The 18386-nt window shown below is 39.4% G+C and overlaps 1 protein-coding gene across 1 annotated transcript in view; it reads left to right on the top strand.

Moving 5' to 3' along the window:
* The first annotated feature begins 6039 nt into the window (after window positions 1-6039).
* Window positions 6040-18386, top strand: part of COBLL1 (cordon-bleu WH2 repeat protein-like 1) — a 172931-nt gene continuing 160584 nt past the window's right edge. The window contains exon 1 of the mRNA XM_008585530.1: window positions 6040-6107. Coding sequence (XP_008583752.1) covers window positions 6040-6107 — 68 coding nt within the window. The remainder of the gene's footprint in view (window positions 6108-18386) is intronic.

Here is an 18386-nt window from a genome sequence, read left to right as displayed (position 1 = left end):
AACATGGATTATTAATAACAAGACTTCACGTTTTACAGTGCCTTCGTTCTTGGTGTGTTTCAGGGTTGTTCTTTGGGCCCTGGCAGCTCACTCCAGAATGTATCTGAATTTCTGTTCATCCCTGAATTTTTTTCCTCTCTGTTTTGTTTCCCTAATCTTTATATTCCTTGGATGAAACCGGATACATCCACAATCTTAAAGTCTCCCAGACTTAAGTGGGTACTTTGGAACAAGGTAGGTTCAGGTAGCCAGTACCTTTGAAGCCAACCTAGAATTCAGAAATGGAAAATGATTATCAACATGCTGCTTACACAATAATACTTATTTGCTGTGGGATAACATTTTTTAAATGTGCTATGGCTGCAACAATGTAATGTAATGTTACTGCAAATAAAAAGTAAAAACCATAAGAAATAACTTTCGATCCTAGTTTTTCTACTTTCCTAGTTTCAAGGCTTCAGGCAAGTCATTTGCTTCAGTTTCCAGAACCATAAAATAAGGATATCAGTGTCTATATCTTTGTAAGCTCTTAAATGGCTTAAACTAGACTCAAAGTGAAAGCACTTTGTAAGGTACTATATAATGTAACATCTGTTGTTAAAAGTCCATATATGAATTCAATAGTATTTAACACAATGAACTCGATTACTCAACACAGATGGTGAGAAAAAGAATTCAGAGATCATAGAATATTTATAGACTTATTATGAAGATAAGGAAATTGAAGATTCCACAGTCGAGTGACTTGCCCAAGGTCATCATAGAGCAAAAAGCCAGAGCTCTCAGCTCAGAGCAGGAAGACTTCTACTTTATAGACTGAGCCTTAACCAAGACACAGCTCACTTCCATTTATAACATTCCTTAAAAAGAGGCCTCCATTACCCTTAGTTGATGCTTATTCTGTCCTCAGTGGACACTTATTCTTTGCTAGGAATAGTAACTTCCCAAATGTCACCCAGATAGCAAGTGGCAAAGCCAGGGATTTGAACTCAAATCTGTCTGGCTCCAAAGCCTGAGCTCTTAACCACTGTGGTACTTAATTAACCTCACACACACATGCTCTGCCTCCCTGGGACAAAAGACATAGTAGTGGGTGGGAAGCCCTGCCAGAATGAAATACGCTGAGACTTGTTAGGTTTTTTGCCTGGAAAGGCAGAGCAGTGGCCACATGGCTCAAAGTTGTACATCTTGAGATATATGGGAGCTGACAAGTAGTTAAGACATTAAGAAGCTCTTCAGGATTTATAAAGGAAGAAATGCAGTTCCTAGTCATAGGTAGAATTTAATAGGCAATGTCAAAATCCTAAATACCAAGATTTAGTTAATTGTGTCATATTAAATAGATAAACTTTGGCTTATTTTTTTTTGTCCTTAGCCTGTTGTTTTTATTTTTAAGAAAAAAGAAGAAACATCCATATTTGAATGGTGTTTACATCTTAAATCACTAGAATACTTTTAACAGAATTGATACTCTAATGTACTAAAAGGGTTTCTTCCTGTTCAATGAATAAGAAAATTACTGCCAAATAGCAACAGAATATTAGAATCCAGAAACAAAAATTCATTTTGACAAAAGGACATCTAAAAGAGGGAATAAGAAAGTGGATTTTAGATAACTTGGTATTGACATATCAGAATCTGAACTTGAAATTTGGATGGGCACTGAAAACTCTGCCCTCCTGCATGCCCACTCTACAAAATATTTTACATGTCCGCATGCCCATGCACGTTTCTCCAGACCTCACCTCTATCCTGGAATGTGTGTATGTTAATAGAGTCTTTACCTACAACTGTACATGATAATGTAGAAATACAGTACCATTTATAGAAGACATAACATGCTAAGGTCAGGCCTTTCTTCTTTAGATAATTAGAATTTAAAAAACGTTTATCTTTTGAAAGAGAGGTGGAAGACCCTACACTGATTTTTGACCCATTTCCTTTACATTTAACTTCACTGAGAGCCACAACATATTATTATGTATATATTCCAAAATTGAAAATAAAGACACAATCCTTTTAGCTCCCTGTCATCATCAGTTAACTCTTATACATAAAGACCTTAATAAAAAACATGCTTGCCTGAGATTAAGCAGCTTCTATGCAATGCAAATTCTGAAGTAAACTTTCATTAAAATTGAACACTATCATGCAACATCTCTGTTCTTGCTATATAAAACCACCCACACACACAATCTAAGAAGACAAAGTAAGCACTTCTTTAGGCTGTAATATGCAAAGGTGAAATGCATAGAAAGATACTAATCACCTCTGAAATGTGATTTTTCAATTTAAATACTTTCTGTGGCACTTGTAGTTGGATAAAAACATACCTAACATAAATATTATAATTTTTTTCATTGTTCCAAATAGTTTACAAAATATTTAGACAAACCCCAATTCTATTTTTCTAACAATTTTTGGATTGCCTACCTTAACCTGTATTTGTCTGCTTCTTTTCATATAATCACATACACATTTATGAAGCATGTAATATCTTTTCCCTTTTATTACTCTCTAGCAGGAATCTGAAACCTAGATTGTTATTCAAAGATATAACTGAAACTTCTTTCTACCCAGTGATTGTGGCACTAATCCCATCAGGTAACCATGTGGAGAATGTCTTATCTCTCTAGTAGGACAAACTCACCTTCCATCTATTCCATTTAAAATGGTCTACCATTGCCATTTGAGTTGAAAAGTCCTTTCCTGACTCAAGTTTCTCATAAGATTCTCCTGAGGAATGAAGTCCTTAAGGTTTCCTTCATTCCATCATCAATTCCATAAATATTTGCAGAGGGCCTTCTGTGTTCTGGGCTATGCTTTCAGGAGAACAAGGAAAATATACGGTCTCTTAAGCTCAAATTCTCTACCTCAGTTATTGTATAATAAATAAAACAAAGTGTCATGAGGCCTTGGCCCACCTAACAGAATCTACTGGGGGCTCAAAAAAGGGAAGGGTTACTTCTACCTGTGTAGTTAGGAAAGTCTTCCTGAGGTGATAATGCCTGAGCATATGCATTAAAAATGATTGGATGGAGTGGGGAAGATTTCCAAACAGGGAAATTAAGCAAACTCTTGGAAACTTGGGCAATTCTGAAATAGTTCTGCATAACTAGAGGGAAAGACTGGAAAAAGACAGTTTTCCGCCATGATGTAAAAGATTTATAACAACTGTGATTACTATTTTGCTAATGAACTATGTAACCAGCAGACTACAGCATGAATAGTTGAGTACAATATGACAGCACCAAGTTTAGTCTTGATTCTGAAAGTTGTCAAGTATGACAACTAAGGTAGGCTAAGTAATGCTGGACAACAAACGACTCCAATATTTCAGTGGTTTAACCCACCATAAGTTTATTTCTTGCTTATGCAGAACCTGTTGTAGGTCCTGGGACTCTCCAGGGCAGCTGAACTCTGGATAATAGTTTAGCATTCCAGGATCCTTCAGTCTTGTGCCACCTCCATCTTAATACACACTTCCATGATTGCAACAGCAAGGGAAGAGAGCACAGAGACTCAATACTGACATATAGACTCAAGCACTGACCTTAATTGATTCTAAAAAGAAATGAAACATTTCACTTCTGCTCACATTTCACTTCCCGAAGTAAGTCACATGGTTATACCTAATTTTAGTGGGGTGGAGAGTATAAGCCTCTCCTATGTGTAGGACCAGGAAGACAGAAAAATTGATGAGCACTAAAAATGCCTTCAGCAGTTATGAAATGTTATGAAAACGTTGCATATTTAAGATTAGCCTTCATCATATTACTAGTATGTCATAAATCAAGGCTGAAAGTAATTAAAGTTTTAATTTTGATCTTGTGATTAAAAGTTATGGACTTTAAGTAGTTTCACTGTTACTCAATATTTGTATGATTGTCTATGCAAGCAACTGTAAAAGCTAGTCATTTAGAGGAATAAATGATTCATGAAATTGTTTAACCTGAGTTATTGTTTAAAGCCTAAAATCTAGAGGCATTTAAATGAATTGCTTTGATTAACATTAGTTAAAATATTTAATAGCAACTTTCTCTGATATGGTTCCAGTATTGTAATCCAAACAAGCCATATTTTTTCTTTTCATATGTAAAGATGCACTGAAAGAACTAAATTATGTGCTGAAAAGAATAAATACTAATGCCTGCCCATAAATAGACAAAGGGCACATTACAAGATATCGAGTACTTTATTTAATTTCATTAATCTTTGTGGTTGCTACAATGGATAAACAACTAAAGGACTATTTAGTCAAGCATTGGTTTTAAATATCAATCTAATTTTAATACCTACCAAATGTCATCAGGGTGAGGTATCTAACAGATTTGTTACTTGATGTTAGTACTAAAGCAGAGGTTCCCTTCAGGATGCTCCTTCCTGAGTTTATTACAACTATTTTTATTTTTAAATTGTAATTTTAAGTCAATTTCTTAATTTCACGTCATTTTCTGAAAGCAAGCTTTTGGATCCACACAAATGGTTTGCACCTTAAAACAAGTGTCGCTTAGGAGACCATATAGGAAATATGCAAATATATCTGTTTGTCAGGGGTAAAGAACCTTCTGAAGAGCATGCAGGTGGGAACTAAAACGTACAAACAAACGGCTGTGCCTGTGTGATTCCTTTATTCCTGTAAAACTTCCACAGGCGAATAAAATCTGCCTTTCAATTCTAGTTTATAGATTGTCATCAGACAAAATATTGCCCAGTCCTCATGTCACAGCTGTTAGAGGTGATTTTTTTTTTTTTTAAAGAAATATACCTTTGAAGACAGAGCAAGCAAGCTTAAACTTGTCACCGATTAGAAAGATCAGTGTCACAGGTGCGCTTTTAGCATAAGAGCAACCTTAGAGGTCAGGTTTAAAACAAAACACACGAAAAAACAATCAATCCCGGACGTCGAAGGTCAGCCTGCAGGGAGGGCAGGCTGCAGGCCCCGTTCTGCGAGTTTCTCTCCGCACTTCCGCGGTGGCCCGGGTGCTCGCAGGGCAGGTACCCTTTCTTCCTCCCCACCTGTCGGGTTGGGGCGCGCCAGGCTTCCCGAAGCGACGCCCTAGCGGTGGGAATGGGAACACCCCGCCTGGGAGCTTCCTTTCTGTTCGGCTTCTCCAACCAGGGACCCCAAAGACCCGGAGCCCTGGGAGAGGGAAATTCCGACTCGCTCCTGCACCACCCCCGCCCCGTTCCTCTCTCCGGCTCGCTGCCTCGCTCGCTCCGATGCCGCCGAGCTCGTCCCCACTTCTGGGCGGCCGTGTGGCGGAGGTGGAGGCGAGCTCCCGGGCTCTGAGCAGGGACATGGGGCAGGGTGAGTGAGCGGGCTTGCGGAGAGGCCCCGCAGCTCCCCGCGAGCGCCCGGCAGCCCGCCCGGAGGCCAGGGGGAGGCGTTGGCGGCGCTGAACCTGGGACAGGCTGCCGCTCTCTGCTCTGTTCAAGTCCTGGCTCGAGAGCGGAGCTGCGAGCGCGCGGGCCGGGGGAGGGAAGAGTAGGAGAGGAAGCCGCGGGAGAACAGGCGAGCCACTGTCTCCCTTTGAAAAGACAGTAGGAGCCCTGGGTGGGAAAAGAGAGATCAGCTCTCCCAACTTTTCCCGGGGCGTTTTGTTTGTGCAAACTCGGCCGGAGGAGCCCGGGCTGCGCTGCCGGCGTGGCGGCGGTACCGATGCACCCAGCCCTGCTCTTCTTCCAGCCCGAGTAGCTCCTCTCTCTTCCCGAGCGAGAGGCGCCAAATGGCTACCCAGTAACGCCACGGGGCGGGGGCTGCAGCGCCGCCTCCTGCCGCGGCTGCTCCCGGAGCCCACAAGAACCAGCGGCGACGGCGGCGGCGCCCGCGGGCTGGGAGTCGGGACCCGCAGGTGGAAGCGCACCCGGGAGGCGGGCCGGCCCGGGGCTGGGGTGGTTCGGGCGGGCTCTTGACGCGCAGCCAGCCCCGCTCCGGTCTCGGGAAGGCGCGCGTCCCGTCCTAACTGGCCGGCCTCTCCCACCCCAGCAGTGACGCGCCTCCTCGGAGCTGGAGCCCGCGCAGCGCCCCGCAAGGCGATGGACTCCAGAGCCCCGAGCGCGCAGGACGCCGCGGCGGCGCCCACGCCGCCCGCCGCCCCAGCAGGGTAAGCCCGGAGCGCCGCGCTCGCGGGAGGGCGAAGGCAGCGAGGCCTCCTTACCCGCTTCACCTGGCTGGCAGCTCGCGGCGCTGCCCGTGGCCGCACTCGCTGATCACCCTACACGCGGCTGGGGAGTCTGCTTCCTCCCGGCCTTCTCGGAGGCCGCCCGGGGCGGGGGATGAGGGGGAGTGAGTGGGTTTGGGTAGCTTTTGACTGCATTCCTACTGGGGCTGCCCTGGTTGCGGAAGGCCAGCTGAATGCCAGGAGTGGGGTGAGGAGTCCGAGAGCAAAATTTGTAACAAAGGGCTCCTTGTTGAGTCGCTGGAGGAGCTGTGGACGATACCTGTAAGTGAGCTCCTAGGAAGGGAGGAAAAAAAAGTTTCCTTGACCCAGGGCTGAGGCCCAAGCAGGCGAGCAATGTCAAGGCGACTGTAAGGAAGGGGCTTTCTGCAAGCGGGTGGAGGGCGACAGGAGGGTGTGCCAGCTGTCAGCCCGCCTGTCAGTTCCGGGAGAGGGCGGGGTGTGCGCCTCTAATTGGGGGTGTGTGTGCCTGTGACCAATTGCTGGTGCCAAAGCCAAGCGCAAAATCAGACTGCAAACAACTGTACTTGTTTTTATTCTCACGTGTTTGAGGAGAGATTGGAGGGGAAGGGGCTGTCACATGGTGAGTTAATATTAAATGAAGCGTGTCTTTCTGCCAGATATGCTAATAATCACCTTGCTAAGCATTTGGGTAAATAGTAATGAGAACAGGTAGTTCTACAAGAGAAGTAGAGAACCTGAAAATAACCTTGGTCTTGGTAAATAGTGCAGGAGTTAACATGGGTGCTAGCTGAGCTTCTGAAGTGGGAAACCCCTATGAGGGAGTATAACTTTTTCCTGCAAGTGTTGTTCCAACTCAGAGTTTCTTTTCTTTCTTAATCGGAAGGCAGAAATGCCCTAAGGAGAATATGAACGCTCCAGAAATAGAAACGTTAAGGAAAAATCGACTTTGTAACTAATGAATGAGAGTTGTACAGTTTTTCTGACTTAAGAGTGGAGAAGTCATTTTTCCCTGAGACATGACAGGCGTTTCCTTATAAGCAAGTCACAGCATGTTTATTCATCAAAGGCCAGGCGAACATTGGCAGTTGTCTAGAGGAAACGTGGAAAAGTCTCAAAGCAACATGACTAATCTAAAAGAAATTTAGTATAATGCTTACGTAGAGGAAACATGTAGCGTATGAATTAATTCTTTCATCTTTCTCCAATTAGTTATCCTCTTCCCCCTGCAAATAGCCCTACTGTCCGTTCCTCTTTCCCCAGTTTTTTCACCGTTTACATATTTATCTTTACATATATTCTCACGTTAGGATGTATGAATAAACAATTAGTAGAAAGATATTGAGCATGAAAGCAAGGTCTCTGAATGGAGCTGCAGAGTTATGTAAATTGACGGTGATGGGACAGCTTTCCAAATGCTGAAATGTATTCAGATACTGCAAAATAAGATAGAATGAAATTCGTGGAGTAGAAATGGATTAGGTAAAGGTACTACTTAAAAAAACCCTAGTTATACAAAATACACCTACAGGTGTTCAAAAATCAAATGATAGCTTTAAGAAAAATAGGTGAGGTTAGATGGCTCTGTGGTGAAGGAATGCAAAGAGCTTTCTAGTGAAAAGCACAGCTGTAGTAAGATACTTCAGAGTTTGCTTTTGAGAATCTAAAGGTTAAACTGATAAGTTCTTTCTTTGCTTTAAGAGAATGTACAAAAGTGCTTTATCTAATTTCTCAATATGAAGAGAATATTTTTAATGGGCTTTTGCCCTCCCGTGTCCAAATTTAAGGATAGACACCTGGAAAAATGCACCTTCCCTAAAATAACAACCCTACTCTATCATTTTACTTTATATTTTTCTATTCAGAGATGTTATCACTACCTGAAAAATACAAACAAAAAGTGACTTTTCTACTTCATCTTCCACTTGTCTATCTCATCCCTTGACATATTCCAAGTGCCCGTTAGATATTTGAGTATTCAGTATTCGATATTGCTTTTTTGTTCTTTCTTGAAAACCCAGGACATTAAAAAGGTTTAAATTTTGGAAAAAGTCTTGCTAGATAAGAGTATTTGGGAGGTGGCAGGGAGCAATCTTAATCAGTATGTTATAATTGTTAGCTTTTAGAAGTAAGTTTCTTACTAAAACCTGGCTGATTATATCATGATATTAATCTAATAGATGATGAGGCCTAATTTAGTCCTTATCCTTGGATATTACTGTTTGAAAGAATTACTCTTAATTTTCCAAGTTTTACATTGTAATAGGCCATTTTAAAGAAATTTAGTTCAACTCTGTATTTTATAAAAGAGAATCTGAAGCCCAGAGCCACTGAGTTACTTTGAAATCCCAGAGCAAATTAGTGGAAAATCCAGAAGGAAAACCCAGGGCTTTAGTTGCCTAGTTGATTATTGTAATTGCCTTTTATCTTTTCTTGACCGTGGTACAATATAATAATCTATTACATTTTAACAAATCACTTATGTTTAATCATTAACTCAGTATAGTTCTTTTTTTTAAAATACACATTTCAGTATTTCAGGTAAAACGTGGCTAGTCTCTTCCTCCCCACTTGCCTTATTTGCATGATTAATTGTTTTAGGAAAAGTAATTGTTTTATGGCCTCTCAGCTTGCCTTTTATTTGGAACATTCTAAATAATAATTGTAACACTGCAAGAAGTAGTTGAAAATTTTTTCTGTGCCCTCACATATTTAACTCACTTTAAGCATCATATACAGTGTTGTGAATTATCTGGGGTAGGCAGCATTTTCTTTTCAGTCGAGGCAAAAGTGCACAGAAGTTGTGGCTGCCTTAGAGTCATGTGTTGGCAAAGTCCTTGCCCTCACAGGGTCTGATCCAGTGACCATCTTGAGTGTCTTTCATCTTGGCCTCCACTGTACTGCTTTAATCACTTAACCATTCTAGATTAGATTCCTTTCTTAATATCGTGCCAAAGTATCCACTTTGTATTTGTTCTGTATTTTATGGGCTTGTTTGTTGGCACTTGAAATGAGGCTACGAATTTAGACCTCAAAAGCCATTGAGCCACAACAGTTTAGGTTTTCCTTTGACTGAGATTAAAATTTGCATGCAACATTATACGTATGCATATATAATATGTACATTCATATACTATTCACATATATATTAGTATATAATGTATGTGTATTCCTATCTACTAATGTATGTATATGTCTTCATACATATGTACATATATATAAGTTGACTGGTTTAATTGCATAGTGTTACCTAGATGAAAATTATAATAAATCACTTTTATATTTTATATTTGTTTCCTACAAAGTGGAAATACTAGGTTGGTTGATTGGTGCCTTTTTAAAAAAAAAAAAAAGGATCAACACTGTTGGAGACACTGGTTGGGAAGACGAGGTGCTGTTCTGGAAGGGAAGGTAGTGGCCAAAAGTGATTTTTATCTCTGCCATAGATATCCAATTAGTGAAGTCACCCAAATTTTCTTAGTATTTAATAAAGTGTCGTTAATTGCTTAGCAAAAGCAACATGATTGCTGCCTGCTGACATCAACCTGAGTACTTTATCTTTAAAGCTACTAGCGCTTGTGCTGTTTTCTTGCTCAGGCAGATATGCCTTTTTTTTTTTTGACTCTTGAAATTTGAATGTCAAAAGCTTAGTTGACCTTGCTTTGAGAAATTTTAATGTTTTGATTCAGAAACAAATTTTCAGGAATGGATGAGAGTACAAAGCCTCCTATATTTTATAGCTTTAGAGGTGTGAGAAGTGTGGAGTTAATTGAAAGTACAGTAAAAATTAAGGAATGATTTAGCAGCTGCTTTTTAAAGCTTTTATTTGGATGTGTTATTGGTTCTAAAGTTTAACTGATTGTATGAACAGAGTACTGTTAGCAAACATTTATTGAATACTTAGAATTTGAATGATTTAGCTGAGATTTCAACATGAGAATCACATGGTGAACTTTAAAGCTAGTACCCATGCTCTCCTACCCCTACCCATTCTGATTCTGATTTTCATTGGCTTGGGCTGGAACAAGGGCGTGGATGGATAGTTTAAAAATGCTGATCAAGTGATTCCATTATGCAAACAGATCTGAGAGTTGTTAAGTAGATTTGCTGCTAATCATTTTTAGAGAACTCAAGATTGTAACTTTTAAGCTTTATTTTGCCTTTCTAAAGATATCATTTAGGTGCTGTACAGTATTATTTAAAAAATCTTTTTGCTACTTTTTTTTTTGGCAGCTGGTTTGTATGGTGATCTGATCCCTTGACCTTGGTGTGATCAGCACCACGCTCTAACCAAATGTGCTAACTGGCTAGCCTGCTGCTACTTTTTGAGGAAGTATATTGATTTTACACTTGGGGAAACTGAGGCTCAGAGAGGTTAATCGACATACTCAAGGCCACATAGCTGTAAGGGATGGAAGAGTATTAGAAAAAAACTTTGATCCCAGAGCTATGCTCTTCATCACTAGACCTATTGTCACCCAGTATGTTTGCTACCATGGATTATACTGAATCACTAAAGGTTTTTATTTAAAGTGGCTTTATAGATGCATTGTCTTGATTTTTTTGTTTATGTGTTGATTTTTTGTTTATGTTTTAAAAACTACAAAATCCAATGCATATTAGAAAATGATGTCTAGCTTTAAAAGGAGGCTAAATATTTGGGTTATGTTTTCAAAATCATATTTAACATTTTCATGTATTCGGGATAATTGAACTCACAGTAAACTGGCAACCTTCTTTTGTCATGATAGTCTGTACTTATTTTTGCGATTATGCAGTAATTAAATAGCAAAATATAAAAAGTAGGATTTTTGATTACCAAATAAGAAAAATGAGATCTTAAACAATGCTAGGCTTCTCCTTCGAAGTCTATTTCCTCTGAATGAGTTAGAGGTTAATTGAATAACAATATTATGACCTTATCTTATTATTAAAATGCCAGGTGTATTTATATAATAACAGAGATGCCAAGCTTCATGTTATTAAGACAACTGTTTTTCATTTAATTAGTCAAAAACTCGTGAGACCTTATGTAAAACATGTTTTCCAAGGCACTGGGAGATTGTTCCTGATTTTACATTTTACGAAGGGAATTAACTGTGCTGGGGGTGGGGGGGAAGGAGTGTAATGTTAGTGTAGAAATAGTACTTTGATGCTAGCTTAAAAACAGTATGTTTAATCTTATAACTTAAAATGCAATAGCTTAACTCATAGGTGAGCGAACTATGGCCTGAAGGTCATAATGGCCCTCAACCTGTTTTTTTTCCTCTTTTTCTCCAATTTTTTTTTATTGTTTTAAAATATGCATAACATAGAATTTACCATCTTAACTATTTTTAAGTGTATTGTTCAGTGGCATTAAGTACTGTAGTGAAAATGAAGGAAAACGGTCAGGGCCCCTCAGATGTTCAGAATCTTGCTGAGCATTTGATGTAAATTAGGCACATGTGCCCAGGGGTTCCTTGGTTATGGACTTAAGTATAAAGGACGAGTGGCTCTGATCTATAGGGCCCCCCATCCCCAGGATGCCCTGGGTGGTGTGGGGTGCACGGGGAGGCTGCTACTCCTGCTGGAGGCAGTTGCTGCAAGCTGTTGCTGCCAGAGTCCCTGGGATGCTCCGAGAGGCCCTTGCAGCTGCTGCTTCTGCTGCTGTATTTGCTGTAAGCTTCTCTTCCTGAGGACTGAGCTTGTGTCATCTGCCAATGGCTCCTGAGATCTTTTCAGATTACCTAGCGTGGACCTACGTGTAAGGATTCTGGTGAGGCACTCTACAATGGGTTTGAAGGGTCTGAGCCCTAGCCCTAACAATACAAATGGAAACAGAATAACTAAAATAATGAAACATTTTGGCTTTAGTAATGAAATAACTAGCCAGACAAGTGGCGAAGTCGTTTAGCTTTACAAGTACATTCGTATTGTTCAGCAGCCATCATCACCATCCATCGCCATAACTCTTTTCATCTGGTAAAACAAACTCTGTACCCATTAAATAATAACTTATCCTTCCCCCAACACCTGGCAACCACCATTCTACTTTCTGTCTCTGTTTTTGGCTATTCTGTGTGCCTCTTATGATTGGAATAATGCAGTCTGTCTTCTGTTTGACTATGTTCTTTCGCATAGCACAGTGTCCTCAAGGTTCATCCCTAGCATGTATCAGTACTTCATTCCTTTTTTACAGCTGAGTAATACTCTATTGTATGTATAGACCACATTTTGTCCATTCTTCCATCAATGGATACTTGGGTCGCTTCCATATTTTAGTTATTGTGAGTAGTGCTGCTGTGAACATGGGTATACAACTATCTCCTAGACATCTTACTTTTAATTCTTCTGGGTGTACCCTATACATAGTTAGAAGTAGAATTGCTGAATCATACAGTAATTCTATTTTTAATTTTTTGAGGAATCGCCATACTGTTTTCCACAGTGGCTGTACCATGTTATATTCCTACCAACAGTGTACATGGGTTCTAATTTCTCCACATCCTTATTGTTATTTTGGTCCCCTGTCCCTTAGGACGGCTATGGTCCCCTGCTCCCATAGCCGTCCTAACGGTGTGAGGTGGTATCTCACTGATTTTCATTTGCATTTACCTAATGATTATGATTATGAGCGTCTTTTCATTGGCCATTTGCCTATCATCTTTGGAGAAAAGTCTATTCAACTTCTTTGGCCATTTTTTGAAACTGGTTTTCTTGTTGAGTTTCAGGAGTTCTCTGTATATGCTGGGTATTAATTGCTTATCCTCCACCTGTATTTCTAAAGAGTTTTATTGGCAGACAGACACACCCACTTATTTGCCTACTGTCGACATCTGCTTTCACATTATAGTTGAGTAGTCCAGATAAAGAGCACATGGCTTGCAAAGCTAAAAATATTTGCCTTCTGGATCTATACAGAGAAAGTATGCTGATCCCCTGGCCTAACCAATGAAATCAGGTAATCAAATAGTGATTATTTAATTAAAAATTTATTTACTACAAGAGACTGCTAAGTACTGAATGTAAATACCAGTTGAAACAAAATGATTTATATTCCGTTTACATAAAGTAAAATATATCTTATAATAAGGGCTTTTGCAGAATTGTGATTGGTAACTGATATCTTTTTCAATTGAAGATTAGGCTTGGCCTCTTGGCAAACATTTTAGAATTTTAACATTTATAAGGTATTGAAACATATTTTTAAGAGAAATTTAGACTTCTGTGCTGGAAAATCTTTCACAAAGAATTGCTGATATACTTAAGATGTTTAGAAATAAATGTGTCCAGGAGGAAAATGGACCAGGGTAGGAGGAGTTTCTATCTAGTTTTTAGTCTATACCTATTTTACAAATTAAGTCAAACTGTCGTCATAATTTCCAGCAAGTGTTTTTATTGTTGTTGTTAGACATTTTATATCTTTAAGTTTTTAGTGTTCTAACATTAGTATGAGAGTTGGTATGAAAGTTTTTTTTTTTATGACTTTGCTTTGCTAAATTTTTCCCCATCTGTTATAATAAAAACAAACTAAAAGTATGGGAGAAAGAAGTTTCCCATGACTATTTATAAAGGGCCAAATGTCTTCAGTTTTGCGTACAAACTTCATATCTGAGGAATGAATCCCTTGGAAAAGTCTCTCAAAGACAGTCTAGTCTGGAGTGAGCTTGGGTTTGGTTTTTTTATTCATCTAGTGTAAGTTCACAGTGCTGTTTATAAATTCAGATATTTTGAAACTATTGACTTTATACATAAGAAAGCAGTGAGTTGAATTTTGGAGTATTTTGACACAGGAAGTGCTTTAATTGGTATGGTCATCTCAGAATTAAAACAGCAATGAATGTGAAGGCAGGAGAAACTCTGGTAGCTCAACCCATAAAAAGTGGAAAGCTTAGTCTTATTTGTAGCTTTTAATACATTTTAAATGTATTTTAAAGGTTTACAAAGATCAAAATTGCCAAGTTTCATAGGCAATAAATTAAGCTATATTTGGGTCATTAATCCTTGTGGCGTTCTGTGTTGGGCAATATCCTTATTACATCTGCACCTGTCCATTCTAGTATATTCTCCTCAGGAATACAGCTCAGAAGCAGGCTTTCAGGAATTTGGTCCGGGAAAAGCACAATATAGTACAGAATTGGGTCAGTTTCTTTGCCTACTCTAGAAAAAATGTAGCCCCATTAAGGCTTTCAGGTTTGTGTCTGAGGTAGTGAGAATGAAGATAGCAGGTGAACAGGAAGAAGAATTACCTTCTGAATCCCTCATTTTAATTTTCTCTGGTGACCCTTGTTTTCTACTGGCTTCTGCAATTGAAGTCAGAGCTTATTTTTTTGAAAAAGGTATGGATTGATAGGACAGAGGTTTTCCTTTGTAATTACCTCTGACTTGTAGAAAATTCCTTTGACATATTTAAAAGTAAAAATGAAATTGCTTCTTAAACAATGCTAGTCTCGGTGTTACAAGGCTATGCTCTGACCAACTGCGCTAATCAGCCAACACTGGGATTTGTTTTTTTTTTTAAATAGCCAAAGTGATTCAGAGACAAGCCTCTGAAGTGTAGTTGAGTAAGAACCTGAGTTGAAATAGTTTGGGTTCAACATGTGGTTGTGCCTATAAAATAATGATTCTGACTTTTTGGGTATGGTGTGTAGGTTGACTTTAAATAGGATTTAATGGCAGAGGCATCAGAATATGTCTTTAGAATGTCAGCATCATTGGAAAAAGTATATTGTTTCTCAGTGTGACTAATTTGAGGAGTTAACACTGAGTAATTTGTATTCATTCTAGTGTATTCATTAAAATTAAATATTCCATTTTACTTTATAGCCTAACGTCACATCTTCTACACCTACAACAAAGTATATTTGTAAGGAAGTGGAGTTAAGATACTCAGACTGAGGTGAGACGTTGATAGCCGCTCCTTGAGGATTTCTCTCTCTCTCATCTGCCTTCGCGCACATGCACACATGCTGTTATTTCTTGGGGAATGGAAGTGAGGAAGTACTCCAAGGGGAGTAGTGGTGGCAGTAGCCAAATTTTTAACAGCTGCTGCAGTCATGTATCTGTTCAGATGTGCTGGAAAAACAGGAAATTGAGCTGCGAAAAGTGAAAAATGACTACCACCCTACCATTCCCAGGCCTGATGGATGTGCCTTAGTTTCTAAGCCAATTGAATCAGCAGTAGTCAAGGTGATTGTAGGAGTCATTAAATTTATTTTTTTCTTTGTGCTAAAGTGGATGTAAATTTTACACAAAGTGGAAGTGTCTGAGAGAGGAGCAACCCTTTGTCTCTCTTTTGTTCTTTCATGCCTGGTAGTCACTTGGCTCTGTCATGGCTTTAATAGAGTTAGGAAAGAGACAGGCTCACTGTCTCATAGGACAGCATCTGTATTTCCTAGTCTGTGGCAGATCCCATTATACCCAAGTGTCATGATCTAGTTATTACTGGCCACAAAACTCCTGAATAAAGTGTCCTACTAGACACCGTTGTAGTGAGTTCTTCCTGTCTCTTATTCCTACATGAGATGTGTTGTTCCCCATGCCCAGAGAACAGCAAGATGCTTTAATTTAAAGCAAAATATCATTTTTACTATGTTTCAGGAGAGCAAAGCTGAAAGAGGCAGAGAAGAATGTCAGCAGGTGAAAAGAAATTCATTTTAAAATTTTATATTGTGATTCTGTACCATTCTTTTATCTTCAATTTTCTCTCTAAAATTGTGTTAATTTATTACCTGTGAACTTTTTTTTTCCTTCTAGGAAAGTGAGATGACTTTGTTTGAATGAAAAATATTTAACACTAGTGATCCGAAATGGAAGATATGCTCTTTTTCCCCCTCATATATTAATTGGGACAAATTTTATGTTTTGAATCTGTTCCAACCTCTAGTTTACTCCAGTTTACCATACATCTTTTTTGAAATATAATTTGGCCTGAAAGGAGTAATATTAAAGAGTAATTCACATCTTTTGTGATTCTATATTTATGTAGAAATATATAGAAAATTCATCCTTAGTTGATGCTGAGAAAATGCAGTCCAGAATTTTGTGTCAGTATCTTTGCGAAGTCCAGGAACACATTTCCAATACTTAGTTCCATGGTTATAAGTAGTATAGCCTAGAATTTATTTAGAGGAGTTTTTAGAGTTTTCTAGTTAGATCCAAAATTTTATATGCATGGTTGGGGTGCAACACCTTGGGATTTTCATTTTTTGGATATCATATTAAGAACACTAAACAGATTATGGAAGCTTGAATTAGTGGCAATTCTAAAAGTTATCTGAAGATATTGAACGAATATTTGCTATATTTTTTGGTGAACCAAATCCATTATTTTTTTGTGTGTTCTCCCAGATATTAAGCACATCAAAAGTTAAAATTGGTAGCAGTGGAGGATTTGAATGTCATGGGTTTGGAGCATTCACAGTTTCCTTACATTAGTGTAAAACTTGGCAAGGTAGAGACCAAGTTTCTGGAATCCCACAGATATGTGGAATACCAAGAAATGATGTACCGTGCTGAAGGAGGAGTAGTATACAGTTTAGGAGGCAGGGAATAAGTAGTAAAACTATTTAATTCCATCCTTAACATCTTTTTACACCTGTAGGTCTTCACAGGGTATTTCATAAGATTTCCTATCAAGAAGGAATGTTAACGAGTTCTGGCACTTAGCCATTTTCTTTTAATAGTTAAAGTCTATCTAGAATGCCTTGTGCTTTGAGTCAAAGCATTCTGTTCATAGTGATGATCGATCATTCTTCAGCATAATTTGGGTGATGGGTGAGGAACCCATCCCAACTTAGTTGCCATTCAGGTGCTAAGCCATTGAGCATAGCTTTGCACACGTTATCTCAGTGGCTCTAGGCCTCTTTAATCAGAATGATACATCCCAGTGCAGACCTATGTCAGACATTCTCAAAGAAGAGGAAAGAGCAAGAAAAGGAGGGGAGTGCCTAGTATTTGAGAATGGAGGCTGTGTTCTTCCTTAATCTTAGAGACCCAACTTGTTTCTTAGATCTAACCCTGCAAATGAGAGAGTTTTCATTGCTATGTACATTTAAAGCTCTCAAATCAGCTGTCTCAAAGAAGAAAGACTTTGTGTTTGTTTTCAAAATAAAATGGGAAACTTTGGGAGACTTGGGGTAATACTCTTGTATTAGTCTGTTTTGTTGCTTTTATAAAAAAATACCTGAAACTGGGTGATTTATAAAGAAAATGAAATTTATTGCCTACAGTTTCTGAGTCTGGAAAGCCAAGAATCCAAGGTTCACATCTGGTGCTGGTCTTGGTGGTGGCGACAGTGACCCAGGGGTCTCACATTGTGAGATGGCAGAAGCAGAGAGAGAGACAGAGAGAGAAAGACTGTCTTCTTCTTTTAAAGCCCTCACAACCATGCCCCTGACCACCATTTAAAATCTATTCACTACTTCACTGTCCTACAATCCAATCACCTCTTCAAGTCTCCACCTTTCAATTACCATAATAGGATTTCCCACCTTCTTAACAGTCACAGTGGGGGCTAAGTTTCTAATACATAAAATTGGGGGACATAATTCAAGCTTCAGGGAGTTTTGGGGGTAAATAATCCACTATTAACTCTGTTCATATACAATTTAATTTTTCATTTTATATCTGAATACATTAAGCGTATTTCAGTTGTGTGTATAATACTTATTTCCTCCCTTTCCTGGAACCCTTTGTGATCTGCTTACATTTTTACACTACTGCTTCATGGAAAAAATTAAATTTCATGGGGTTGTGAAGGGGACAGAGTTTTCTTGCCTTTTTACTTTGGTTAGCTGAGAAAGTAGATGCATCCTTTGCTAAATGGAAATGTAAAGGATAATTAAATTTCTATTTGGGGATGTAGATGAAGAAAGGAACAAGAAAACAATATGTGCAGTGAATGAAAAAACGAAAAACAGAACAGTTTGTGATGGTGGAAGAAAAGGCGGCTGTGTGGGCCGGCCCGGTGGCGCACTGCTACAGTGCGCCGCTTGGGAGCGCGGTGGCCCTCCCACCGAGGGTTCGGATCCCACATACAGACCGGTTCCTGCTCACTGGCTGAGCGAGGGGCAGGCGCAGCACCGAGGGTTGTGATCCCGTTGCCGGTCCCGGTCCGGTACGGGAGCGACACTGAGGGTTGCGGTCCATTGCCGGACATGAAAAAAGACAAAAAAAAAAAAAAAAAAGAAAAAAAAAAAGAAAAGAAAAGGCGGCTGTGCTAGTGCTAGGCTGTGCTGCCACTGGACAGGCAGTGCCAGG

This window comes from Galeopterus variegatus, unplaced genomic scaffold, assembly GCF_000696425.1.
Source record: "Galeopterus variegatus unplaced genomic scaffold, G_variegatus-3.0.2 Scaffold9, whole genome shotgun sequence".
Lineage (NCBI taxonomy): Eukaryota > Metazoa > Chordata > Mammalia > Dermoptera > Cynocephalidae > Galeopterus > Galeopterus variegatus.
This window is presented reverse-complemented; position numbering and strand designations above follow the sequence as displayed.